A 25972-nucleotide genomic window follows, 5' to 3' on the forward strand; every position below is an offset into this window, starting at 1 on the left:
GAGCCGGGCCTGGAGGTACACTCTCGCAGCAGGAGTGGCATGGGGTGGGGCAGAGGTGAGGAGGGGGGCAAGGCCATGAGGGAGTAGGGGTGAGGACGGGGCAGGGCCATGGAAAGGCAGGTCCAGGGAGCCCAGTGACTTGGGTGCCTAGGGCCCACCAAAGAATTAATCCTGCCCTGGATCTAACGCTCAATCAACTCACTCTGGGAGTAAATCCAATGAAACAGTACTGAAAGGGTGCAACAAATGATGGCCACCAAAGAATTACAAGAAGCACTTCAGCCTGTCCTGGCAGAGCTGTCTCATATTAAACAAATAAAAGGCAATTCTGTAAATAGTGCCAGTAGCATAGTAAGGGGGGGGGAGGCGGGAGACAGATGACCCCAGGTGCCGTCTTGATGGGGGTGCCAGCACCACTCCTCCTTTCTGCCCCAGCTCCTTCTCCACACACACATACATACACTGCCACCTGCACCTTTTTAATTCTTTGTCAACACGAGCAGCACCTCCAACCTACTGCTCATGCTGACCTCGGCTTTCTCTCAGAAATTACTTCCTGGTCATGGGACCAGATCCAAGGCCAGTGTGGGCAGCAGGTTGGAGATGCTGCTCATGCAGGCGAAGAGTTAAAGAGGTAGGGGGGAATGTACATGCATGGCGGGGGGGGGGGCAGAGAAGAGGGCAGGGAGGCACCACCACTCTAGGCACTTCCTATTCTTGCTATGCCACAGAATATGGTGCTGGAAAAAAATCAGTGCTAATAGATAGATAGAGGGTGCATGATCTTTACAGAATAGCGCTTACAGCGGATTTCTATGCCCGACTCTGGGTGCTAGACTTACATCAGCTGAAACCTGCGTAAATCATGGAGTGCAAGTTGGGCATGGACCCCTCCCATATATTATAACACTGCACCCAACATTTTGGAACACCCTTGATATGTCTATGCCCCTCCTGTGGTCATGCCTCCTCCCTCCCCACCCCCACTTTGGGTTGTGCACTATGAGATTGGATGCCCGGTGTTATTGAATAATGCATGGCAAGAGGTGCACACAAATCGTATTTGGTGTCAGTTATCATCACTTGGTTGTTAGCTTTGCTCATTAATGTCTCGTTATCCAATTAAGTTGGATTCTATATATGGTGCCCACATTTAGGCACCATATAGAGAATCCAGTGGAGATGGAGATAGCAATCCTTGCTATGCAGCTCACAACATTTCAAGAAGGCACTGCACATTAAGAGGAACAAGTTTCTAATCTAAAGGATGCCCAAGCGGCATGTACAGTACACTTAACCCTCCATTGCTCCAAGTACAGAACTTAGACTGTGAACCTACTAGGGACAGAAAAAGAGTACCCACATATGGTGTATGTAAACCGCTTTGGTTGTATCCACAAAAAGGCAATATATTAAATCCATGAAGAGCATACAAACAATTTTTAAAGAAGCTACTACCGTAATCATGTCCAGAGAATAGTCTTCAGATTTGGGGTTTACCGGAAGGTATGAAGTCAACTCAACCACTGTTTCTGCTAAGCTGAGTGGAACTTCTATGCCTATAGTCCTGCCAGTGTCTCACTATAACATTTTCAATAAGGAGAGACAGGCAAGTTCTGCAGGACTCTAGAGAACCTGCCTGTTCCTAGAGACTGAAAGTACAGTATCGAAGCAACACCCCCAACTGGCAACAATGCATTTGGAGGACTCGGCTTAGAGGCAACGGTGAATTCAACCTGTATTATTCATACTTTTTGCCTAACCTTTTTTTTTAGAGCTCCAGTTTTGCTATGCATACCCAAGTAGGACCACACAAAATGTAGTGCCTGGTTAGCTACCCAAGTTAGGTTAAGCCCATGGCAGTCAACAACTTAAAACTGCTGAGTGCCACCAGTGGAATATTGGGTGGCTACTGTATCTGTCTTGCCTGTTTGCCCATACTGATCAAAATATAAGCTCCATAGAAAAAGGGCCTTGCGTTTATAAGTAGCTGCAGAACACTGTATCATTGAATGCCTCACAATGCAATAGAAATGAAGGATAGTTGTAGCAGTGAAATGCTTGTTAATCATCACGTACCTCCCTCTCTGCTGAAGTTTGACTCATTCCCATCTTGAAGCCATATCTACCCTATCCACTGCTATAGGGTCTTGCAAAGCAGTTCTATAGCTTCTCTTCTTGTCACAATATGTGAGAAAAATATGGGCGTTTCCTATGGAAAGAAAGCCGGACAGGTATCTCCTACTTTACACCCATCACAAATGGAACAGCACTGCCCAGTAACAAATCCTTCAGTATCATTTTGCTTTCCTGCTAAGGCTGTTATATATTAACTATCTTAGCCAACTCCCAGTGTTCACACAGTAAAAGTTGGTATTAACCTTGAAAGCACAGGTAATATATTTTGTGTCTTGCAATGCTTCTGCATGCTGACAGCCCCTAGAGAGGTTAAAACTGCAAAGGATAACATTATGGGAGTGCGGTGAAATGGCATGGCCTTGTTAGAATTTCCTGTTTTGCAACTGGGACCCATAACATCCTCTGTAAAGACTCTTTCTCTTCGCATACCTCTACATTTCTTTGCAGGTGTTGTCCTGAATTGTGCATTATACATACATTATGCATGACCAGGCAGATCCAAATAGTACAAAACGCTGCAGCTAGATTTCTGCTGGGGAAATCGTAGCAGATGAGTGCCACCCCGCTACTGAAAGAGTTACACTGGCTCCCGATTGAAAGCAGGGCGAAATTCAAGATCATGTTGCCGATGCACGACATCATTCATCTTTCAGAACTGCAATACCTAGCAAAGAGAATTGACAACCATAAACCAACTCGCGTCCTACGCTCAAGCCTAGAATACCTACTGGAAATACCCTACTTCAGAGACATCAAAAACAAAAGCGTCAGGAAAAGAATGCTCTCGGTGATGGCCCCCCAGTGTGGTGGAACTCCCTTCTGAAGGAATTAAAACTAGAAAAGAACACCAAAAAGTTCAAGAAAGGAATAAAGACGATACTCTTCACAGAACACTTTAGCAAATTAACAAGTAGGAGGAATAGCGCAGAACTCTTTAGCACATAAAGAAACAATTGTGGGGAATAGCAACATGGAGGAAACAGTAGGCCACATAGAACATGAAAGGATGAACTCACACGAATATATGACGCAAAGAAAATATAATAATACTAGATGTACATAGATGGCATATATAAGTAAGATTCACATATATTTAGCTCATGTTTTGTAACATCTTTACCAAAGCTCAAGTATTGTAACACCTTTTCTGAAGCTCATGCAAACTGCTCTGAATTGACTCCCCCAGTCATTAAGTTTCAAGTTTATTAAAAATTTGATTAATCGCTTAATCCACATTCTAAGCGATGTACATATTACTAAAATTACAATAAAAGGGGAATAATACACTGAATAAAACTGAACATATTATTGACAAAAAATACTTTTGACAAAAACGAAACAAAACAAAACAAAACATGATACGTGAGGAAAAGCATGGGTAAAAGTTACAATATATTTTAAAGATAGAAGAACAAGTAGGGACAATACATAAGGAAAAGGAAAAGGCTGGATATTTCAGTAAAGGATTAGAGGTAAAAGAATTATTATTAATTAATAGTGGTATAGAAGCTTCCAATAAACATAAGCATTTAGGAATCAATCTCAGCCTGGATTACGAGGCTGATTTGAAAAAGTTGGAGAAAGGGTTGATGTGCTAGTATGCTGGGATTTTCATGAGAAATGTGTAAAATGAATGTGAGGTGCCTCCAGCATGAAGAAAGATTTTGAAACATGGTCATGTCGGGAGAGGAATTCCTTGCAGTGTTCCACAACAGATAAGTCTCCAGTAATTAACCCCTCCTTTTACAAAACCATAGCACAGTTTTAGCACCAGCTGCCGCGGTAACGGCTCTGATGCTCCTAACTGTTACTGCCATGGCCAGTGCTAAAAAAACACCCTACGGGTTTGTAAAAGGGGGAGGGGTATATTTTTAAAGAAGAATTATGACATGATAATTTGTTCAGCAACTAAATAAGTAATGAAGAATTATGAAGTGAGAATATAAAATGATATAAATGAATGTTTTGGACCTATGAAGAATTTGGCTGTGTGAGTGAGCATATAGGTTTTTTTTGCTCGTGGCAGTCATCTGAGGATCCATTATATAAGTACACTTTATATCTTATGTAGACTGACATGTTTTGATATTCAGTACAGTTCGATTGGTCAGTCCTTTAATAGTCATCGTCTGAAGCATTTAGGCCCAGATTCTGCAAACGGTGTCGAAATTGGCTGGAGCCTACAAAAATGGTGTCGGCTGGGTGTCAATCACGATACAGCACCGTTTGCTGAATCACAGCTGTTATGAAAGGTAGGCCCCCAGAAATGTTGGCCAGGGTTTTAAAGGCCTACATTTCCAGCACCTACTTTTGACTAAGAATTGTGCCTAACAGCGCCTATATTTCTAGTGTAGACCATACCTACAATGTCCTTAGGCGCAGTTAGGCACCATGCATAATCACGATAGTGGTGCCTACTTTTTTTTTTTTTAAGATAATTTAATTAGTCAATTTCCACACCAATTAACACTAATTAAATCATTTAAGTTAGGTGGTGATAGGTCACCTATCTCTGCCTAACTTACAGCACCGTTTGTGGAATATAACCCTTTCTGTCCATAAATGCCGATATAGCATTTACACTTAGCCTATGCTTTGCCAATCTGTAGAGAATTACCCCCAGAATGGAAAAATCACAGTGCCACCTGATCATGTGAACATGCCGACATATGGGTCTTTAGATGTGCATGCCTTCTTGGCACCAGGCAAACTTTTCTGCTTCATACCCTGGGGTTTCTTTATAAAAGCACTGTAAACAACCCTTCCACAGCTGACAATTATATCTATACATATCTTTAGAATCAAACAAACAGCATGCAAACAGTTATTGAAGGAGGAGTAAAAGCCTCGGAAACCCGTTAGGGAAGAGGATAACGTCATCGGCACAAAAACCTCTGCTCTCCAATGTTACAACTGATGTTTGAATAAACAATGACAAAACAACTTCTATTGCATCAGTGCAGTCCTGCGAAGTTGTTAGTTGCTGTTAGCAAAATCCTAGTTCAGTTAGAAAATTGAGGCTAGTTAAGCAAAATAAGCATAATATTCATGGTTGCTGTTTTTTCATTGTTTATTCAAACATCAGTTGTAACATTGGAGAGAGGAAGTTTTTGTGCCGATAACATTATCCACACCCTCTCTAGTTAGAAAAAGCCTCTTCCCTAACGGGGTTCTGAGGCTTTTCCTCCTCCTCCAATAACTGTTTGCATGCTGTTTGTTTGATTCTAAAGATATATTCATTTTTGACAGAGTTTTTGGAAGACACTCAGTACGTTATCCAGAGTAGATCCACCATGGTAATAACATGCATGAGTGAGATAAATAAAATGTTGATAATGAAACTTTACTTTAAAAATAGATTGGCTAAATTTTGTGGAGATCTGGTTAGAATTTTTCCTGATGGCTCAAGAGTTACGCAACTAAGGAAGAAAGAATTTTTGAAATTAAGAACAAGAGTCCTAGCTCTTGAGGCATCTTTTTATTTAAAATCTCCATGCAAATGTCTTGTCAAGGTACAAGACATTGAATATATATTTTGGGATCCTATTCAATTGCAACAATTTTTGTTAGCTCAAGAACAGAAGTGAGTCTTCTCCTTTTCTTCTTTTGTTTTTTAGATTCATTGCTGAGAAAATGGTAGGATGTTAGAGTTCCTCATAATAGGGAAAGGTTAGGATTCATATGAATCAAAACCAATTTCTTTGTTTTCCTTTATTTAACGTGGTTGTAAAGTAGCATGTCTCCCCAATATTGTGGGCTTGAAAAGGATTATTTTGTGTTTGTTTAAATTTATAACCTTCAAGTTTCAAGTTTAATTGTTCTTAATGAATCGCCTATTTTAAATCACTAAGCGATGTACAAAGCCTTAATACATACAGATTAATACCTTAACACATACAAATTAAATATTATTGGCAATATAAAATAAAAAATTTTTAAATACTAAACATACTTAATTACATACGTATATTAAAATGTTAGTTAGGGTATAGAGACATACTTGAATTGTGAGGATAAATAGGAAAGAAATTACAATAATTGGATAGGAAAGGAAGAGTAATAACAAAGGAAAAAACAAATAGGAAGGGGAAGTAAATTTATAGATAAATAAAAAAGCATGATAAACTATTAAGAATCATATGCATCTTTAAAGAAAAATGTTTTTAGTGTTTTTTTTAAAAATGGATAAATCTTTTAATTCCCTAATGTGTTGCGGTAAGAGATTCCAAGACTGAGGGGCAATAACAGAAAACATGTCGTTACGCCTAGTGCCAATCACCTTCAACGAGGGGACCGACAGGAGGTTGGAAGAAGATGAGTGAAGTGAACGAGTCGTGTTATAAGGGATTAACCATCTATTAATGAATTGTGGCTCGTTGAAAGTGATGGTTTTAAAAACTAAAAGTAATAGTTTAAACGTAATACGGTGAGTTACCGGTAACCAATGAGATCTGATAAGAAGGGGAGTAACATGATCGTATTTTTTTGCGTTGTAGATTAATTTCACAGCCGTATTCTGAACCTTGTATGTGAACCTTTTTCCTTGATATCACTTGATATTGTTAATCATTAAATTTTCAATTAAAAAAAAAGATATATTCACAGCTTATTTTGTGTAGATAGAGTTTCTTTATAAAAGCCATTTCACACCATGAAAAGGCCTTTACACGAAAGCCATTATTTATCAAATTACCCCTTTTTCTCCTTTTCATTCACGGAACTCTAAGGGCTCCTTTTATCAAGCTGCGCTAGCGGGGTTAATGTGCACGACTTTTCATCACGCGTTAACCCCTGCGCTGGCCAAAAACTACAGCCTGCTCAAGAGGAGGTGGTAGCGGCTAGCGCGGCCGGTGGTTTAGCGTGCGCTATTACAAGCGTTAAACCGCTAGCGTGGCTTGATAAAAGGAGCCCTAAGTATATGAGAGGTTTACTCCTCTTATCCCAGCCCCCAAGTTTTCTCTGTCCAATTAGGGTACTTTGTCCATACAGCCTAAGTATTATGTCACGTGTGAATAATAATAAATGAACATGTTTTTGTTTTGTTTGCTTTTTTTTTAGAATATTAGTACTACTACCGGTCTACATAAGCATTGTTTTAAATAAAAACACATTTGTAATATGATATAATAGAAATCTGGTCACAGAACCTTAACTGAAACATGCAACATTGTTAATCAAATTTACAGAAATTATAGCTATTACTATTCAGAATATTCTACAATTATAAATAATTGTCAGATTTTTTTTTTCAGTGGCCATTGTGCTAAAACTCTAAATCAATGTTCCCTCTCTTTGTTTTAATTATGTCTTTAACTTGGCCTGATCTTCAAGGAATATAGGGCTCCTTTTACTAAGGTGCGCTAGCGTTTTTAGCGCACGCACTAACCCCGTGCTACGCGGCTAGAACTAACGCCAGCTCAATGCTGGCATTAGTGTCTAGCGCGCGTGGCATTGTAGCGCGCTATTTTGTGCGTTAATGCCCTACTGCAGCTTAGTAAAAGGAGCCCATAGTTAATGCAATGAGAATATGATAATAATCAAAACAGCATCCTTCAAATGGAAACAAATTCCAGGTAGAATTCAATCCATGGGGGAACCACATCTCAAAAATGCAAAAACATTATTTTCCAGCAACTTTCTCTCCCAGAAGCAAAAGAAAGTTTGTATTCAAACAACTCCTCTACTAGGGCAAGAACAAAGCTTCTGCAGTACTTTTGGCCAAGACGTCGCTGTCCCTACAAGTGACACTTGATCAATTAAATCATTCAAAGACAGCAATTAACAGACTGTGACTTCAAATGAAATACTTACCTGAAACAGGATCCCTAGAGAGTGAAGAGGATTTTATTTTTTAATCGATGAAGAATAAAAGCATTGCCAAAGTGGAAAAGCTCCAGCAGATCTTGGCCATTCCATCGCAGTGTGTCAAGTCGCTCCTTCATATAGGCAGACATTAAAGAACCTCATTGATGCCTTTGTCCTATAGAACGGGAGAAAACTGGTTTATCCCTATTTTGTGAGGAAACAATACCGTTCAGTGTTTAAGAATAACCCTCCTTATGTCCTTTGGTATTGGATGAATAAACCGTGTTGCACAACACAATGGAGCTGCGCTTGTGTTTCCTTTGCAACAATGCACTTCTGTTGACACACAATGCTTTTTTTTTGTAAGGCTTTCTTGATGCATCTTCCTAGATAGCTCTAGTTCTTTCTTCCAAACTATGCTGTTGTCATTATTATAAAATACAAGTTGGTCATCCAAAATTATGGAACAAGAACTGAATAAATGTATTTATCTATACTGTTCTCCCAAGGAAGCCCAGGACAGTTTACATTAATTTATTCAGGTACTTGAGTATTTTTCCCTGTCTGTCCCAGCAGGATCACAATCTATCTAATGAACCTGGGGTAATGGGGGGATTAAATAACTTGCCCAGAGTCACATGGAGCAATGTGGATTTGAACCCACAACCCCAGGGTGCTGAGACTGTAGCTTTAACCACTATGCCACAGCATTCTGCATTTATAGAGCCTTATAACACACATTAGCAGACCAACCATCAGATTCTTTGTCTACATCCTATGTTCTTCACAAAAACTGCAAAGCCCCTCTAACCAAAACAATTGACTTTCTGGGTCAGTGTAAACTGAGAGGGTATATGAAATCTGTCCTAATGCAATAATGTGTTACTAGCAGAGCGTTTCAGACAAACTGCTTACTGCTTGGGACAAGTACATAGGATTTCTTATGGGAGTAAAAACAGATAGTAGATGGAATTGATGGGCAGACTGGATAGGCCATATGGAAACAGCATTGTATTATTTTTTTGAAGATGCAGTCTTCAAAATTTCAGGACTACCAATATGGATCAGTGACTGCTATTTCTACTGAGGGAGTCACTGGTGCAGGAGTGACCCAGGTTTGCTGCTGCCCACTCACTACCCACTTGGGAGACCCTTGTAGGTGTTGAAGTGAATCATTAGGTGAGGGTCCATGGGTTTAGCCAGCGGGGTGCGGGGTGGGGGTGCAGTTTCACCCCCCCCTAACTGATTGAAAATGAATGCAATGTTAAATGCTTGTGGCCAGCCCCACCAAGGCCTTTCCTCTGTCGCGTCACTTTTGACACAGCAGAGGAAAAGCCCTGGCAGGGCTGGCTGCAACCAGCCTGTTTACAGCATATCCTCTGCTGGCCAGCTGCCGCTTTGGGAGGGCCTGCAGGTAAGAAATACTGGCTCCACATGGGAGGGGGGGGTCGATTGGAGGCCAGACTCATATGGGGGAGGGAGGGGGTTGTCAGATTAGGAGTAAGACAGCAGTGAGATGCCGGGGGGAGGGGGTAGGTTGGAGAGTGAAGGAGGGCAGACTCGCAGAAGGAGGAGGGGATGGGGATGGGGAGAGGAAGAGGATAGATGGACAGAGGGTGAACTACAATTGGTAGGGAGGGTGGAAGAGGAGGGGACATGGATGGTGGAACCCACAAAGTGGAGGGGCTGCAACAACATCGTTCAAATCCTCCAATGTCAACAACTGATGAGTTTTGGAAAAGATCACTCTACTTCCTTATCTAGATTCTTTGATTTCATCACTGGAGCAAAGATTTTCCAATGACAATTTACCTTAATTTTCTTTACTATTATTGCACCCTTCTGTTATGTTGCAGATGTCAATCGAAGAGTTTAGCAAAAAAAGTGCAATATTTCTGTGATTTTTATAATTTGGACAATTTTGATAATGAGGTAGAACTCTGGTATGAGCTTTGGAGAGAGAAGAAAGCAAAGAATGATAATATGAAAGAGCTGACAAAGAAAGAATTGGTGAAAGAAGCAATGACCCTTTTTCCACAAACGAAACATGCTCTTCTCATTTCTTTGTCCCAACCATGTACTACGAGTACTATTGAGCGCTCATTTAGTACCTTGCACAGAGTGAAAACTTGGTTGCGCTCAACAGTGACAGAGGATCACTTGAATGGGCTGCGTATATTAAGTGTGCATCGAAAGCTGGTTCGGGAAAGAAGGATAGAAATAGAAAAGGAAGTTCTGGTAAGGTTTAGGGCAGATAGAAGAAAAATTGTTTTAATGTAAGTTGAAGAATAGGTTTAAAATAAAAACATTTTTTCCAATGGCCAATTTTGTCATGTCCTCCAACCTTCAACGTTGAGCCAAAGTCTGCCTACTTAGCTTACACCTATGCATTCAAACTTGAGTCCAATCCCAGTGTGGTTCTCTCAGTCTATGATCATTTGCACCCCCTGGCTTGGATCCTGATAACGCCCATGGAGGAGTCTAGAACAGTACTTCCCAAGTCGGCCCTGGAGTACCCCTTTGCCATTCAGATTTTCAGGATATCCACAATGAGTATTCATGAACTTGATTTTCATACACTACCTCCATTATATGTAAATTTCTTTCATATATATTCATTGTAGATATTCTGAAAACCTGAGTGGCAAGGGGGTAAGTACTCCAGGACCAACTTGGGAAACACTGGTCTAGAACAGGGGTAGGCAATTCCGGTCCTCGAGAGCCACAGGCAGGTCAGGTTTTCAGGATATCCACAATAAATATTCATTGTGGGTATCCTGAAAACCTAACCTCCTGTGGCTCTTGAGGATTGGAATTACCTATCCCTGGTCTCGAACAATGGAACGGAGAGGCAGAATGAGCATTGGAACGAGGGGTGGGGGTCTGAGAGCGATCTACTTCTACAAAGTGTTGAGTAGAAGGGATGTTGGGCCGTTAGTACAGTTTGTTTGAAAATTTTAAGAGACAGAGAATTCATGTTTTTATCTATCAGACCCAGCTTTCCAAAACATAGTGGGCTGCAGCCAGGAATATGTAAAATTCCTGACCACTGCCATTCAAAGAAAAATATACCCCAAGATTCATTAACCCACAGTTCTGAGATAATGTGGGTTACTGAAACCTGCAGTAACCTTTGCTTGGTAAAATTTTGAACAAAAATGCTATTTTATTACTGGTTAATAATAATTGATATTTTCCTCTCCCAACTTAATAATTAGTACAAACACCACTATGCTTGTGCTGTTAATTTATTGTAGAGGAGTGAAGAGAAAGACAAATCCCAGAGATCCCTTGCAGATAGAGAGGTGTCACTGAGGAAAATGTAGCTTTATAATGCCCCACCCCAAGCTGTTCATGCAGAACTGCATGGATTATATCTGGGCCTTTGAATATTACTTTACATGTTACTCATAGATAAGCACAGCCAAGCCCCCCTCCATATCAGCCATCTGGTTACACTGCTGAATACAATATAAAAACATCTCTGATGCACATATCCAAAAACTAACATTTTACAGTTAATAAATTCAAAATAGAACACATTTTTCTATCTTAAAATTTTGCTTTTCCATCATCTTGGTCCAGTTTCTCTTTTCTGCTTTCTTGTCTGTATTCTGCTAAATTTATTTTAGGTATTTATATACCGCCTATCAACATTATCTAAGTGGTTTACAGTCAGGTACTCAAGCATTTCCCTATCTGTCCCAGTGGGCTCACAATCTATCTAATGTACCTAGGGCAATGGAGGACTGAGTGACTTGCCCAGGGTCACAAGGAGCAACATGGGATTTAAACCCATAACCTCAGGGTGCTGAGGCTGTTGCTCTAACCCAGTGGTCTCAAACTCAAACCCTTTGCAGGGCCACATTTTGGATTTGTAGATACTTGGAGGGCCTCAGAAAAAATAGTTAATGTCTTATTAAAGAAATGACAATTTTGCATGAGGTAAAACTCTATAGTTTATAAATCTTTCCTTTTGGCTAAATCTTAATAATAATATTGTAATTTATAGCTAAAGAGACATATGATCAAGAAACTGTTTTATTTTACTTTTGTGATTATGATAAACATACTGAGGGTCTCAAAATAGTACCTGGCGGGCCGCATGTGGCCCCCAAGCCACAAGTTTGAGCCAACTGCTCTAACCACTATGCCACTCTTTTCTTTCCAGTGTCCGCTGTCCATTTTTCTCTCATTCCCTCACTATACCTGTCTCTAAAATATTGATTTTTCCTTTTTAGCTCTATTCTTCCTTTTTTCTGCCTCTGTCCACCCAAATTTCACCTCCTTTCTCACCCTTCTCTTTCTTTTTAATTTTCAAGTTAATAGTTCATCTTCTCTTGGTCCTTAGCTCTCCCATTTCTGATCTCACCCCTTTCCCATCCTCCCCATTACCACATTTCTACTATCTCTCTGTATTCACTGTGTTCTTCTCACTCATCTTCATCCCCTTTTGAACTCTTCCATATGGTTCCCAATTTCCAGAACTCCAACTCCCTTTCTCCACTCTTGTAGCTTACCCCACTCTCATTGCCTGACATCTCTATACTTCCTAGCATCTTCCTGTCCCACCTCTTTCCCTCCAGCCCCCATTAGTCTATTGCTTCTCCTCTCTCTTCCTACCTCCTCCATGGTCCAACATTAGTTTATGTCTCTTTTCTACTCTTTTTCTCCCCTGCCCCCTTGATGCTGAACAAAGAGATGGAAAGGGGAAATAAATGCTTTATTTCTTCCTCTATTCCACCCCAAAACCAAACATTTCTCTCTCTCTCTCTCTCTCTCTTTCCTCCCCAGATCCAGCTTTTCTCTTTTTCTTCCAGACTGCCCTCCATCCAGTATCTCTCTCTCCCTTTCCACTACCACTAGGTCCACAATCTCTCACTTTCTTTTCCCAATTGCCCACCCATCCAGTACTGTCTTCTCCCTTCAAACCACTCTCCCATCTTTCTCTTCACTCCCTCTATCCCATTGTCCACCATATCTCTTCCCCTGTCCTCTGTTTTCAGGCCCATCATTTCTTCCCCTTCACCTCTTTCCACTCCAATCCAGCATTTCCCTCTCTCTTTGAACCCCCTCTCCCCAGTATACTTGCTGCTCCAGTGGGCCCCATGAACCTGCATGTCCTCCTCTTCCCTGTACCCCTGTCTGAACTCTCTCTCACCTTTTGCTGGACTTTTAAAAAAATGCATTTTGCTGTGCAGGGAGTCACCAGCATGGCAGTGGCTCTGATACCCTGTCCCTCTACCATGGTCCACTGAGGTGGAAAACAGGAAGTTGCATTAGAGGGAGGCAGACCTTGGTAGAAGGACAGCATTGGGGAGGCTAAAGGCAGAGTATCAGAGCCGCTGCCATGTCTGCAACCCCCATCACAGCAAAATGCTTTTTTTTTTTTAAAGTTAGCAGGACGGTAAGGGAGCCTTCAGATGGAGGTAGAGACACGAAGAGGACATGCTGGGTCGCAAAGCCCAGTGCGGCCACCCCTCTCACCTTTCCCTAATATCGGCCCTGTACATTAGAATCCTATTTCAGTATGTCACATTAAAATGAAGCAGCTTAGGCCCCCTTTTATTAAGTCGTGTTAGGGTTATTTATTGCCGGCCACTGCATTAAAAGCTCCGATGCTCTGCTTTTACCGCAGCGGCTGGTGATAAAAAAAAAACCCTAACGTGGCTTGATATAGGGGGCCTTAAATTCTTATACCATTGGAGTGGCAGAGTAGCCTGAGATACACAGGAACTGGGTTCAGTTCACGCTGCAGCTCCCTGCGATTCTGGGCAAGTCACTTAACCCTCCATTGCGCCTGCATATACTTAGGTAAACTGCTTTCATTGCAACCACTGAAAGGCGGTATATCAAACCCCTCTCTTTAATATTTTTCAAGAACTAATTTTTTTATTATGCCAAAGCACAATAATGGAGCACTTCTGAATGCTGTTTTTATAAACTGCAGAAGCAACCAGGTCCACAACTGAAGCCACAACATTTTTCCATTATGCTCTGCTAGTGTTCCAAGGTCCTTCTATGATTCTTGACGCACATCTGCAAGTGTTTAAAAAAATAATCAATTTCTAATTTGCCAGGGAAATTAAGGGCTCCTTATACAAAGGTGCGCTAGCATTTTTAGTGCACGCACCAGATTAGCGCGCGCTACCCGAAAAACTACTGCCTGCTCAAGAGGAGGCGGTAGCAGCTAGCGCCCTAAATGGTGGTATAAGTTAGCAAGAGTTCTTGTTAACCAAAGTAAAATAAAAAGACTGAAAATAAGCACAAACTAGTCAGACCTCTGGTCATGGTACAGGTCTGGTGACTAAGTCCAACAAGCCCCTCATTGCATTTCAAAGATCTGTGTGCAAGAACAAGAGATCTAAAATGTGTTTCACATTATACCCTTCACCTCACTTTGTTATGTCCAGAAAACAGAGGAAAGGGGAGTTACACAAAGATCATTAACATGGAAGAAGATGCTGTCTGTACCAGAGTACTTGTGAAGCACCCCGAAAATGAGCTCTGCTGTAGTTGATGTTTCCAAGCTTTTTCCCACTCAATAAAGTTCCAAGCTTCTTCGGTTGAGCTCTTTACATCTACCTCTCCTGGACCAATGTTGGACCTGCTCTGTTTCCCATTGATAGCATCATATGAGGCCAAAAAGGCCATCCACGCAGAAGGAGTGGGTTATTTACGAGATTGGGGGAGGTTTGGTACTGCTCACAGTTACTGTATTTGGGTGGAGGGGGAAACAAAGATTAGGTGTCACGAGTGTCTGTTAACAACTCAAGTTTTGGATATGTTTTATCTTTTCTTAAATTGATGAATGGGGGCCTTTTTCTCTCTAGTGAAAGTGAGACAATTTAGGTCTCACTCAGTGCTAGCAGGATAATGTATTTACTATTTTTCTTTATTGATATGCTTATTGTATATATTTTTTAATATTATGGTTGAAACACAGTTACATAAGCAATCGTGATTCACTCTGGGGCCCTCCCCAAGAGGAAAAATTACTCTGTAAGGACTTCCCAGTGATTTACAGTTCCTTTGGTGAAATCAGCACTTTGACAACAGATGTACAGTATGGCTCCCAAATCAGAAAATAATCTTACTAGTAATAATTTAAATAAGTAGAAAATAGTCTTTCATTTAACTCTTAAGAAATATCATCGTAGACCAGTGGTCTCAAACTCGCGGCCCGGGGGCCACATGCGGCCCACCAGGTACTATTTTGAGGCCCACGGTATGTTTATCATAATCACAAAAGTAAAATAAAAGTGTCTTGATCATATGTCTCTTTAGCTATAAATTACAATATTATTATTAAGACTTAGCTAAATTGTCATTTCTTTAATAAGATTTAACTATTTTTTCTGAGGCTCTCCAATTACCTACAAATCCAAAATGTGGCCCTGCAAAGGGTTTGAGTTTGAGACCACTGTCGTAGACAGTAGAGATTATGGTTAATCAGTTTGGCAGACAGCACTAGAAGAGCCCTGACAGCCATGTCTCTCCTTTTCTTATTTCATAACTGCTTTAGTGGTAGTGGTATCATTGGTACTGAAGAGTCTTCTAGTGGCTCTAGTCTACTAGGTATTAGAGGTGACCTTTAATACCACTCAGAATTTTCCAGTTACCGGGGAAGGGTAAATCAAAAAGAAGGTAACAGCAGGAGCAGTTCCTCAAAGCACAGAGAAATCTGATCGGCATAAACATTACAAGCTCAAAGCAGTTTCCTTCCTTTGGCTGGCTAAGCCATCATACCAACATGGAACAGTTTAGCTTAGGCTTAGGCTAAGCCAATATAACACCTGTGATGCACTGAGAGGGACCTAAGAACCACATGTGCTTAGGCCCCCCTCCTGGACCATCCCAGGATGCTCTGGGCAGGGGCGAGGCACCATTTTTTTGAAGAGACAGACCCTGAGGCAAGAGGGAGTAGCATTCCTCCTGTTGCTAGGAAAGGTACAGAGAGGAAGGCAACAAACAATGGTATGGTGTTTATGTGAGCTTCAGCTCCAATGTTAAGACCCTACACAAGCTCCATTTTACTGTGCTATTTGTTGAGTGGACTATTTTGAGGATTCCTGATACAGGCCTAGTGGCTAAAACACAGTCCATATCAGGTCCATTTTTATGTTCCACTTTTTGGGTTGAAAGACCGGTCCTCTCTGCTTCTTTTGTTTTCTTCTTGATTTGATGCAATTGTTTCTTCTCTTTTTTTTTGTGATTTATGTTAAAAGACATGTAAAAGTTGAAGACCTGAATATGCATATTCTAGAAAAAAAAAAGGAAGAGCAAGGGAGATATTACACAGATGTTTAAAATACTTGGAAGGTATTAGTATATAAAAAAATATTTTCCAGCGATGGGAGACAGAACTAGAAGAGATGACGTTGTAGGGTGGTAACCTTAGGAGTAACATCAGGAAATACTACTTCACAGAGAAGGTAGCAGATGACTGAAGGCACTTCTGGTGGAGTTGGATAAACCAAACCCAAAGGGACTGTGGAAACTACAACGTTCTTGACTTTACTCTTTATTTCGAATGATGTTGACAACTTATCCAATATTACTAATATGGATAAGTTGTCAACATCATTCAAAGATTTTTGCAAGGAAAAAAAGAGTAAAGTCAAGAACGTTGTAGTTTCCACAGTCCCTTTGGGTTTGGATTGCTCCTTCTTTCTGTGGAAAATTGGGTCTTCTTTTTTCCGTTTTCCCATTTTAATACGGAGTTGGATAAGCAGCATAAAATCTGTTTTACTTTTTAGGATCTTGGCAGATACTTGTGACCTGGGTTAGCAACTGTTGGAAACAGGATACTAGGCTTGATGAACCTTCAGTCTGTCCCAATATGGCAACTCTTATGTTTATTTATTTATTCAATTTTCTATGCCTTCCTCCCAGGAGAGCTCAGAACAATTTACTCAAGCTTTCTTATGTTCTTATGTACTTCTGCTTAGCCATACTATACCATCCTTTCTTTATTCTTTCAAATGACTTCCGATCTCTGAAATAACTGCATAAAGCGTGTGCATGGGTAAAGGGGACAGAACTACTACCGTATTTTCACGCATATAATGCGTGCGTTATACACGATTTTACAAACCGTGCATAGCCTTGCGCGTTATACGCGTGAGCGCGTTGTACAAAATTTTTTTTACATAGTTCCCCACCCCCCGACATCCGATTCACCCCCCCCCCCCCGCAAGCCCTCTTGCCCCCCCCCGACTCCCCGACACGATCGGAGCAAAAGGGAGCTCAAGCCCTCTTGCCCCCCCCCCGACTCCCCGACACGATCGGGGCAAAAGGGAGCCCAAGCCCTCTTGCCCCGCCGACTCCCCAACTCCCCGACATGATCGGGGCAAAAGGGAGCCCAAGCCCTCCTGGCTCTGGCGACCCCCCCTCCCCCGCTAGTTGTTCGGGCCAGGAGGGAGCCCAAACCCTCCTGGCCACGGCATCCCCCCTACCCCCACCCCGCACTACATTACGGGCAGGAGGGATCCCAGGCCCTCCAGCCCTCGAAACAAACCCCCCTCCCCCCAACGACCGCCCCCCCAAGAACCTCCGACCGCCCCCCCAGCCGACCCGCGACCCCCCCTGGCCGACCCCCACGACACCCCCACCCCCCTTCCCCGTACCTTTGTGTTGTTGGCCGGACAGACAGGAGCCAAACCCGCCTGTCCGGCAGGCAGCCAACGACGGAATGAGGCCAGATTGGCCCATCCGTCCCAAAGCTCCGCCTTCTGGTGGGGCCTAAGGCGCCTGGGCCAATTAGAATAGGCCCGGGAGCCTTAGGTCCCTCCTGAAGGCGGGGCCTTGGGCACATGGTCGGGTTGGGCCCTCATTCCGTCATTGGCTGCCTGCCGGACAGGCGGGTTTGGCTCCTGTCTGTCTGGCCAACAACACAAAGGTACGGGGAAGGGGGGTGGGGGTGTCGTGGGGGTAGGGGGTCGCCGTGGCCAGGAGGGTTTTGGCTCCCTCCTAGCCCGAACAACTAGCGGGGGGGGGGGGGGGGTCGCCAGAGCCAGGAGGGCTTGGGCTCCCTCCTGGCCCGATATTGTCGGGGAGTTGGGGAGTCGGCGGGGCAAGAGGGCTTGGGCTCCCTTTTGCCCCGATCATGTCGGGGAGTCGGGTACGTGCGAGCGGTCCTTCATGGTGGGGGTGCGAGCGGTCCTTCGGGGTGGGGGTGCGAGCGGTCCTTCGGGGTGGGGGGGGTGAATCGGACATCGGGGGGGGGCATCAGGCTTTCAGAGTGGGGACAGGACTTCAAGGGGGAGAGGAGAGTCGGGGCGGGCAAAAGGAGACTTGGGGTGGCCAGAGGAGAGTCGAGGCGGGCGAAAGGAGAGTCGAGCAGCATGCGCGGTATACGGGTGTGCGCGGTATACAAAAATTTTTTTACATATATTTGGGTTTCCCGCACGCTATACCCGTGTGCGCGTTTTACACGGGTGCGCGTTATCTACGTGAAAATACGGTACTTCTACTATTTATCACTTATATAGTGCTGAAAGGTGTACACCAGGGGTGTCCAACCTGTGGCCCATGTGGCCCCGGTCGAGGGCAATGTAGTGTTTTCCTCTGCTGCTCCCGGGTGTTTACCGTCTTGCTGGCACCCTCCTCTGCCTTGCTGCAGCGTTTGCGCGGCCCCAGAAACATTTTTTTCAGCCAATGCGGCCCAGGGAAGCCAAAAGGTTGGACACCCCTGGTGTACACAGCGCTGTATATTTTGACACTAAATAGACGATCCCTGCTTGGAAGAGCTTACAATCTAACTTGGATAGACAGACAGACATGGCATATAGGGTTGAGGTGAGAGGAGTCAGGAGTTGAAAGCACTCTGGAAGAGGTGGGCTTTTAACTGAGCCTTGAGCACTGCCAGAGACAGAGCCCACCGTAGGGATTCAGGCAGTTTGTTCCAAGCATACAACACAGCAAGTTAGAAGGGACAGCTGGAGTTGGCAGAGGAAGAGAAGGGCACAAATAGAAGGGACTTACCATCTGAGTGGAGCTGGGGGGTGGGGGAAGGTGGAGATAAGTGAAGAGAGGTAGTGAGAAGCAGCTGAGTAAATGCATTTGTAGGTCAGTAAGAGGAGTTTGAATTGTATTTGGAAACGGGACTTGATAAACCGCTTTTTCTGTGTGGTTAGCACAGCTAACTTTGCAAGGCTTGCCACTAATCTAGAGCAGTGTTTCTCAACACGCAGTATGCGTACCCTTGGGGGTATGTGGGTCACTTGTTGGGGGCCTGGCCTGGCCACCAATTCCCGCTCATCTGTAGAGGTGGCCGCTGGTGGGGATCCCGCATCCCTGCCTGCCCCTCCCCCCTCCATCAGTGCTTGGCATGTTGTGAAATGATACAAAAGAGTCACTCAGGAACTAGAGCAAATTTACCATTCCAGTATTTAACTTTCAAACGTTATATAACAAAGACCCTATCATGGAAAAAGCAACACTTCAAATATGCACTGGACCCTAGAGCATCTGTACACCCATCAGCAAACCCAAACCAACCTTTGAAAAAACCCCGAATATAAATGATAATTAACATTTTCTCTGCATACAGCGTGCTTTGTGGTGTGTTTGTTTTTTAATTTTGTGGTTGCCATTATGCTGTTGAGAGAGGAGTGTGGAGCTCGATCGAGCCGAGGGACCCTCTGCGAGCCATGGTGTATGCGCGCATTCTTTAATATCGGTGTATTCAGAAAAAGGGGAGGCATCGGGCATAAAAGGTTACACCGCCAGCTGTCTTCAAGGCTCCCGTTCGCCCGGATATTGTAAATTTTGTTCACACGAATTTACGTAAGAATAACAGGCAGCCCTATGCTGTGAGTGAACTAGCACGACACCAAACCAGTGCTGAATCGTGGGGCACTGGGCTGTTGCTTATATTTCCTGTGCGCGAGGTGGTGGCACTCATCGCTCTGGCCAAGGTGCTTTTGAAAATATGTCGTGGTGGTCGCATGTTTGCCCCAACCAAAACGTGGAGGCGCTGGCACCGCTATGTGAACACAACCCAGAAGTGTTACGTCATTTGCTCTGTCCTGGCAGCTTCAGCCCTCCCAGCACTGGCTATGTCCAAGGGTCACTGCAACTTTGAAGAGATAGATCCCAGAAGTTCCTCTAGTTCTAGTGGTTGAAGATAAGGTAGAGAATTACAAAAAAAAGACCAAAGAAGCACTACTACTTTTGAAGAACTTGAAAGCATGGAATACCATAAAAAAGGTCTATGCCTCTCAGCGCATGCGTGTTGGTAAGAGTAAAAAAAAAGGAAGAAATTGCATTACAATTAGTAGTATTATAGGGGTGGGGTCAGTGGCGGAGCCTGGGCAGGTCTGGGGTTGATATTTATTAGACTTCGAGGGTTCTTGGCTTGAAGAAGTTGAGAAACAGTGGTTTAAGGTGCTAGAGCAGGGGTAGGGAACTCCGGTTCTCGAGAGCCGAATTCCAGTCGGGTTTTCAGGATTTCCTCAATGAATATGCATTGAAAGCAGTGCATGCAAACAGATCTCATGCATATTCATTGAGGAAATCCTGAAAACCCGACTGGAATACGGCTCTGGAGGACCGGAGTTCCCTACCCCTGCGCTAGAGTATTAAATGGTAGCTAACCTAGCAGCGCTTCGCACTGATTGGCTATGGTGCGGGGTGGGCGGAGTAAAGCACTTGCGCGAGCTGGATTGGAGAGGGGACATGGGCTAACGATCGAAACTGTACTGATAGGGGAAGGGATTAGAGCCCGGCAGGGCTGGGCCATGCGACTGGGGAGAACCGAGGCTGATCCCCTCAATGAATGCATGGCAACCAGTAAGCAAATGCTAAAGCTGGGAAGGTTATATGAATATATCGCAGGCTGCGAACGGCGGAGGCCTAATTCTAGCTGTAACTAGCCAAGGGGAGGCAGAAAGTGCAGGCTACACACACAGTCTTCTGCGCTTGGTTGTTGATTAAGTAGTGGCTTGGACTGACGCCAGCTCAGCAGGACCTTTCAACCTGCATCGCAATGCTTTATTTGTTATATGTGTGGCTTGCAGGAGTGAAGCAAGTCCAGGAAAGCTGTCTGATGTAGGAAATGATGCATCGTCCTGTGAAGGTGCATGGGTGAATTTTCTTTTAATAATTTTAAGTGTGAAGTGCAAGCTAGCAGACACAAAGAGCTGCATGACCTGCAGACTGAACGATACCGGGGGAGCAGGACAAACCAAATACACTTGGTGAATCTGATCTTCCTACCCAATTATTTCTAGATTTTCCTGCGGTATATGAGCGTATATAGATGCAAACAGACTGGCTGTGAGGAGCCAACAGATGACGAATTTGTAATTCCTACTGGAAGGGAGATCTCTGGAACTGGAGTGTAATGGGGGAAAAGAAGATCCTGTGTATTGGACTTGTGTGTCTGGATATCATCAGCGTGGTGGATAAGTACCCAGAGGAGGACACAGACACCAGGTGCGTTTAGGAATCATATGGAAAACGTTCTCCTGTGCCTTTTCTGTGGCATAGGCTTAAAGCCAGAGCCTGTTTCTGAATGGGAACTTTTATTGTCAGGTTATGAGGATGCTAAGTAAAGCTAAACCTGTCACTCCAGAGTAGACAGCTCATTGTGAGAATGGCAAGGCGAATTTCTGCTGCAAAGACTGAAACGATATCAAACATCCCTGACTCAGCTTAAACTGGACAGGAGTCTTTCCTGAAAGTTACTGCAAATTGTTTTGTATGTTGACCCCAAAATGTTTTCAGAAAATATGTTTGGTATAATTTATCCATACATTGACTTCTTTTCGGTAATTTGGGCTTGTCAAGAACTCTGTACAGCTAAGACTCCCTCCGGTAGCTCCCCTCGCCCTCATTTAATGAACGTTCACTTCGGTGTGGGCTGAGCAGTGAAAATGCCAAATATGTTTTCTTTACCCTCACCCCTCCCCTTCCTTGTTGTATTCTTCCAGATGTTTGTCTCAGCGCTGGCAACGTGGGGGCAATGCTTCAAACTCCTGCACTGTCTTGGCACAGTTGGGAGCACCCTGTGCCTTCATGGGATCCCTGGCAGCAGGACATGTGGGAAAGTAAGTAAAAAGACTTTAGCTGAAATGGAAGAGATGAGTAGCAGGGCCCCAGGCTTCTCACCAGGGAAATCAACTTTTTAGATACTTTTTAGGTCCCCATTTTGCTAATTCACTATTATTTAGGGATGTCCATTTTTCTACAATCCAAAACAGGGGAAAAAACCAACAGAAATTTCAGATGTTTCTTATGTTGGGAATAATGTGAACTCTTTCCAATACTGTCCCCAAAATGAGGGATGGGGACCCCCCCCCTAAATAAATTAAAATTCCTGTAAACAATGCAAGAAAGTAAACCAAATTAAAAAGTTTGGACTGCACACTGCTACCATGGTATTATATCGGGAGACTTGAATAGTCCATGAGGAATGGTGCCTAGAGCAGTTTCCCAGAAATCTCCTGGAGGCATAAAATAGGGTTACCATAAGGCTCCAGAATAAGGAGGACGTATTGAGACATCCAGGTTTTACTTCTGTTGCTTTCCTTTGCTTTTATGGAGCAATACGATAACCCTGGGCATACACATCCACTCAGCTTTCACAATTATACTTCTCCCTCCATATTCGTGGGGGCAAGGGGCAAGGGGCAAAGCCGGCTTATGAATGCCAAAAAATGCAAATAACTTTTTTTCTATTTTATTTGTGGTATTTTGGTTAAATCCCTTGCGAATACTATGAAATCGCAAATTTTCTCTCTGCATGCTGCTGTTTGACTGACCACGCTGAAGCAAGTGCTGAAAAAAAGCACCAAACTTTTCCTTGGCACTCCAGGATGATGTCATTTGGGGCCAGCAAGATAAATAAACGCAAATAATTGAAGTCACGAGTGCTGAACCCGCAAATATGGAGGGAGAAGTATACCACAATGAACATGCTTGCACTAAATTTTCACACATTAGCCTCCTCATACTTTAATTTGAGACTGACTGTACAATTAGGCACTAAGGACTAGATTCATTAAGGGCTCCTTTTACGAAGCCGCGTTAGTGGCTTTATCACATGCAGCTTTTTAGTGCGTGCTAACTCCCGAGCTAGCTGAAAAACTACTGCCTGCTCAAGAGGAGGTGGTAGCGGCTAGCGCGGCCGGCAAATTAGCGCGCGCTATTACGCACGTTAAACCGCTAACGCGGTTTCGTAAAAGGAGCTCTAAATGGCACCAGAAAGACCTGTGCTGAAATCATATTCTTTAAAGAGTCATGGGATAGGATTCAAGTGCAATAAAAATCATTACCAATTCAAAAAAGTACGACCATGTTACCCCACTACTAAAAACTGCTCATTGGCTTCTAATCCAACATATAATTTCCTATAAATTAGCCCTTTTAATGTTCAAAATCAGACAGTCAAAACTACCACCTTTTTTGGACCATATTCTACATCTAGATCTCTAAGATCAACAAACTAAAATCTTTAAAGGAAATCAATATAAGGCGAAATGAAATATTCTCTGTTACAGCTGCCCAGCAATGGAATCACTTACCTATTTATTTCCGGGAAGAAACAATATTAGAACGGTTTAAAAGCTCACTAAAGAGCTTCCTCTTCATAGATGCTTTCGGGAATTAGCTTAGGATAAAGCCCCGGATCTCTTTTGCCCGCCATTAAGCTACAATTTCATTGAAGAATAGGCACTTTAAGGCAACAGGGTCCCCCATCCTTCATGTTTTTTCCTTAATTGTGCAATTCTCCTTAAAAAAATTGTAGTCCTGCCCTTTTCCCTTCCGTTTCCATGTAAGGTGTCCATAGTAGAGAGTTGCGCGGGGACAGAAATCCCACCCGTCCCCGTGAGGAATCCCTCCGTCCCCACCCGTCCCCGCGAGGAATCTCCTCCGTCCCCGCCCGTCCCCGTGAGGAATCCCCTCCGTCCCCGCCCATCCCTATAAACTTCTGAAATAGTTATTTCATTTAATTATGCTACTGAATTAAAGGCTCTGGTAGAAACCCATTTACAAATAAGCAAAAAGACTTTATTAATTTGGAAATATTAATTGGGAAGAATACATACTTTGTAAATGGGTTTCTACCAGAGCCTCTTTTGTTTATAAATTTTTATCAACACAACTAATATACTATTTTATCCTGAAGCAAAAAAAAAGAAATAGAATTCTTTTCCTACCTTTGTTGCCTGGTTTCTGCTTTCCTCATGTTCTCATTCAGTTCCTTCCATCCACTGTCTCTCTTCCTTCTGCGTCTTCCATTTGCTCTGTTACTGTGCCTCTCCCTTTCTCCCCCCTTCCAAATTGGTCTGGCACCCATCTTCTTCCCTCCGCTCCCCCCATAGTCTTCTTCCCTGTCAGCGTCTTCTCCCCACTCTCTCTTCCTCATTTCCTTTCAGCGTCCTTCTCCCCCCCCATCTTCCCCATGGCCTTTCAGCATCCTTCTCCACCCCCCGTCTTCCCCATGGCCTTTCAGCGTCCTTCTACACCCCCCCGTCTTCCCCATGGCCTTTCAGCGTCCTTCTCCACCCCCCCTCATCTTCCCCATGTCCTTTCAGCGTCCTTCTCCTCCCCCCCCGTCTTCCCCATGTCCTGTCAGCGTCCTCCCCTTCTGTCTTCCACAAATGCTTTCAGTGTCCTTCCCCCCCTCCCCCCGTCTTCCCCATGGCCTTTCAGCGTCCTTCCCCACCCCTTTGTCTTCCCCAGTGCTTTCAGCGTCCTTCTCCCCCCCTCCTTCTCTCCCGCCCCGGGTACAGCACAGCCGACCAGGTCCCCTTACTTTTGTGGCACTTCCCCGACCGACAGACCGACAACAGCCCCGGTCTGACAAACCTCCCTGCCCTTAACCGCGAATCTAAATTTCCTCCTTACAGCTGCTGTATGAAGGTAATTTAGATTCGCGGTTAAGGGCAGGGAGGTTTGTCAGACCAGGGCTGTTGTCGGTCGGTCGGTCGGGTTAGCGCCACAAAAGTAAAGGGACCTGGCCGACTGTGCTGCACCCGGGGCGGGGCGGACCGCCCCCCCTCCCTTGGTAGCCACTCGAGCCGCGAGGCTACTCCTCCTTACCTACCCTGCCTTACAGTACAGAGCCGAACGGAAGTCTTCCCGACGTCAGCGCTGACGTCGGCAAGACTTCTGTTCGGCTCTGTGCTGCAAGCAGAGCAGGTAGGGAGAAAAGCCGCGGGACTTAGTACATCCAGCCCCGCAGGAACCCCGCGACCCTAGGGGGCGTCCCCACGGGATCCCCGCAACCCTAGGGGGCATCCCCATGGGATTTCCGCGACCCTAGGGGCGTCCCCACTGGATCCCCGTGACCCGAAGAGGGAACCCGCGGGATGCCCGCGGGTCCCGCGGGATTCCCGTCGTCCCCGTTCCCGTGCAGCTCTCTAGTCCATAGTTTAGTCCCCGTGAAGTATTTTGTGCGGCCTCGGTTGAGGGTGATGCAGTGTTTTCCTCTGCTGCCCCTGGGTGTTTACCATCTTGCTGGCTCCCTCTGTCTTGCTGCAGCGTTTGTGCGGCCCCAGAAACATTTTTTTTGGCCAATGTGGCCCAGGGAAGCCAAAAGGTTGGACACCCCTGGTTTAGTCCATTGTACATCTTAAATATTTATAAAATTTTATTTTTATTTTATGTTCATCGCTTTGAATTTATTATAAAAGCGTGTTTATCAAATTTTAATAAAAACCTGTATCAGACAGAAAACAAAGGGTAGGGTTAAATGGCCATTTTTCTCAGTGGAGGAGGGTAAATAGTGGTGTGCCGCTGGGACCGGTGCTATTTAACTTATTTATAAATTATCTAGAAATTGGAACTACGAGTACAGATGACACAACTATCCAGAGTTGTTGAAACGTATTCAGACTGTGAAAACTGCAGGAAGACCTTAGGAAATTGGAAGACTGGGCATCCAAATGGCAGATGAAATTTAATGTGGACAAATGCAAAGTAGTGCACAGGGATGCTAGCGTCCACCTTGGGGGTCAGCTCTCAAGAAAAAGATCTGGGTGTCATCGTGGACAGTATACTGAAGCTTTCTGGCCAA

The 25972-nt window shown here is 44.0% G+C and overlaps 2 protein-coding genes across 10 annotated transcripts in view; one reads left to right on the forward strand and one right to left on the reverse strand.

Annotated features, from left to right (window-relative positions):
- Nucleotides 1-2294, reverse strand: part of LOC117358256 (cGMP-dependent protein kinase 2-like) — a 98329-nt gene extending 96035 nt beyond the window's left edge. For 2 of the 3 annotated variants that reach the window (XM_033939964.1, XM_033939963.1), the window contains exon 1: nt 2080-2130. Coding sequence is in view for 1 of the 3 variants with exons in the window: in XM_033939958.1 (XP_033795849.1) it covers nt 2080-2112 (33 nt within the window). In the remaining 2 variants the exon portion in view is untranslated. Of the gene's footprint in view, nt 1-2079 lie in introns of all 3 variants that reach the window. The other variant, XM_033939958.1, reaches the window with a different exon arrangement.
- A 17703-nt stretch (nt 2295-19997) lies between these two features.
- The window catches only part of KHK (ketohexokinase), a 57213-nt gene continuing 51238 nt past the window's right edge, over nt 19998-25972 (forward strand). For 3 of the 7 annotated variants that reach the window (XM_033939660.1, XM_033939661.1, XM_033939663.1), the window contains exons 1-2: nt 20613-21384; nt 21882-21998. In XM_033939660.1, the coding sequence (XP_033795551.1) occupies nt 21293-21384; nt 21882-21998 (209 nt within the window). In that variant the 5' untranslated portion in view covers nt 20613-21292. Of the gene's footprint in view, nt 20186-20612; nt 21385-21881; nt 21999-25972 lie in introns of those variants that run through there. The other 4 variants (XM_033939658.1, XM_033939657.1, XM_033939656.1 and 1 more) reach the window with 4 other exon arrangements.

This window comes from Geotrypetes seraphini, chromosome 3 (genome assembly GCF_902459505.1).
Source record: "Geotrypetes seraphini chromosome 3, aGeoSer1.1, whole genome shotgun sequence".
In the NCBI taxonomy this organism is placed as follows: Eukaryota; Metazoa; Chordata; class Amphibia; order Gymnophiona; family Dermophiidae; genus Geotrypetes; species Geotrypetes seraphini.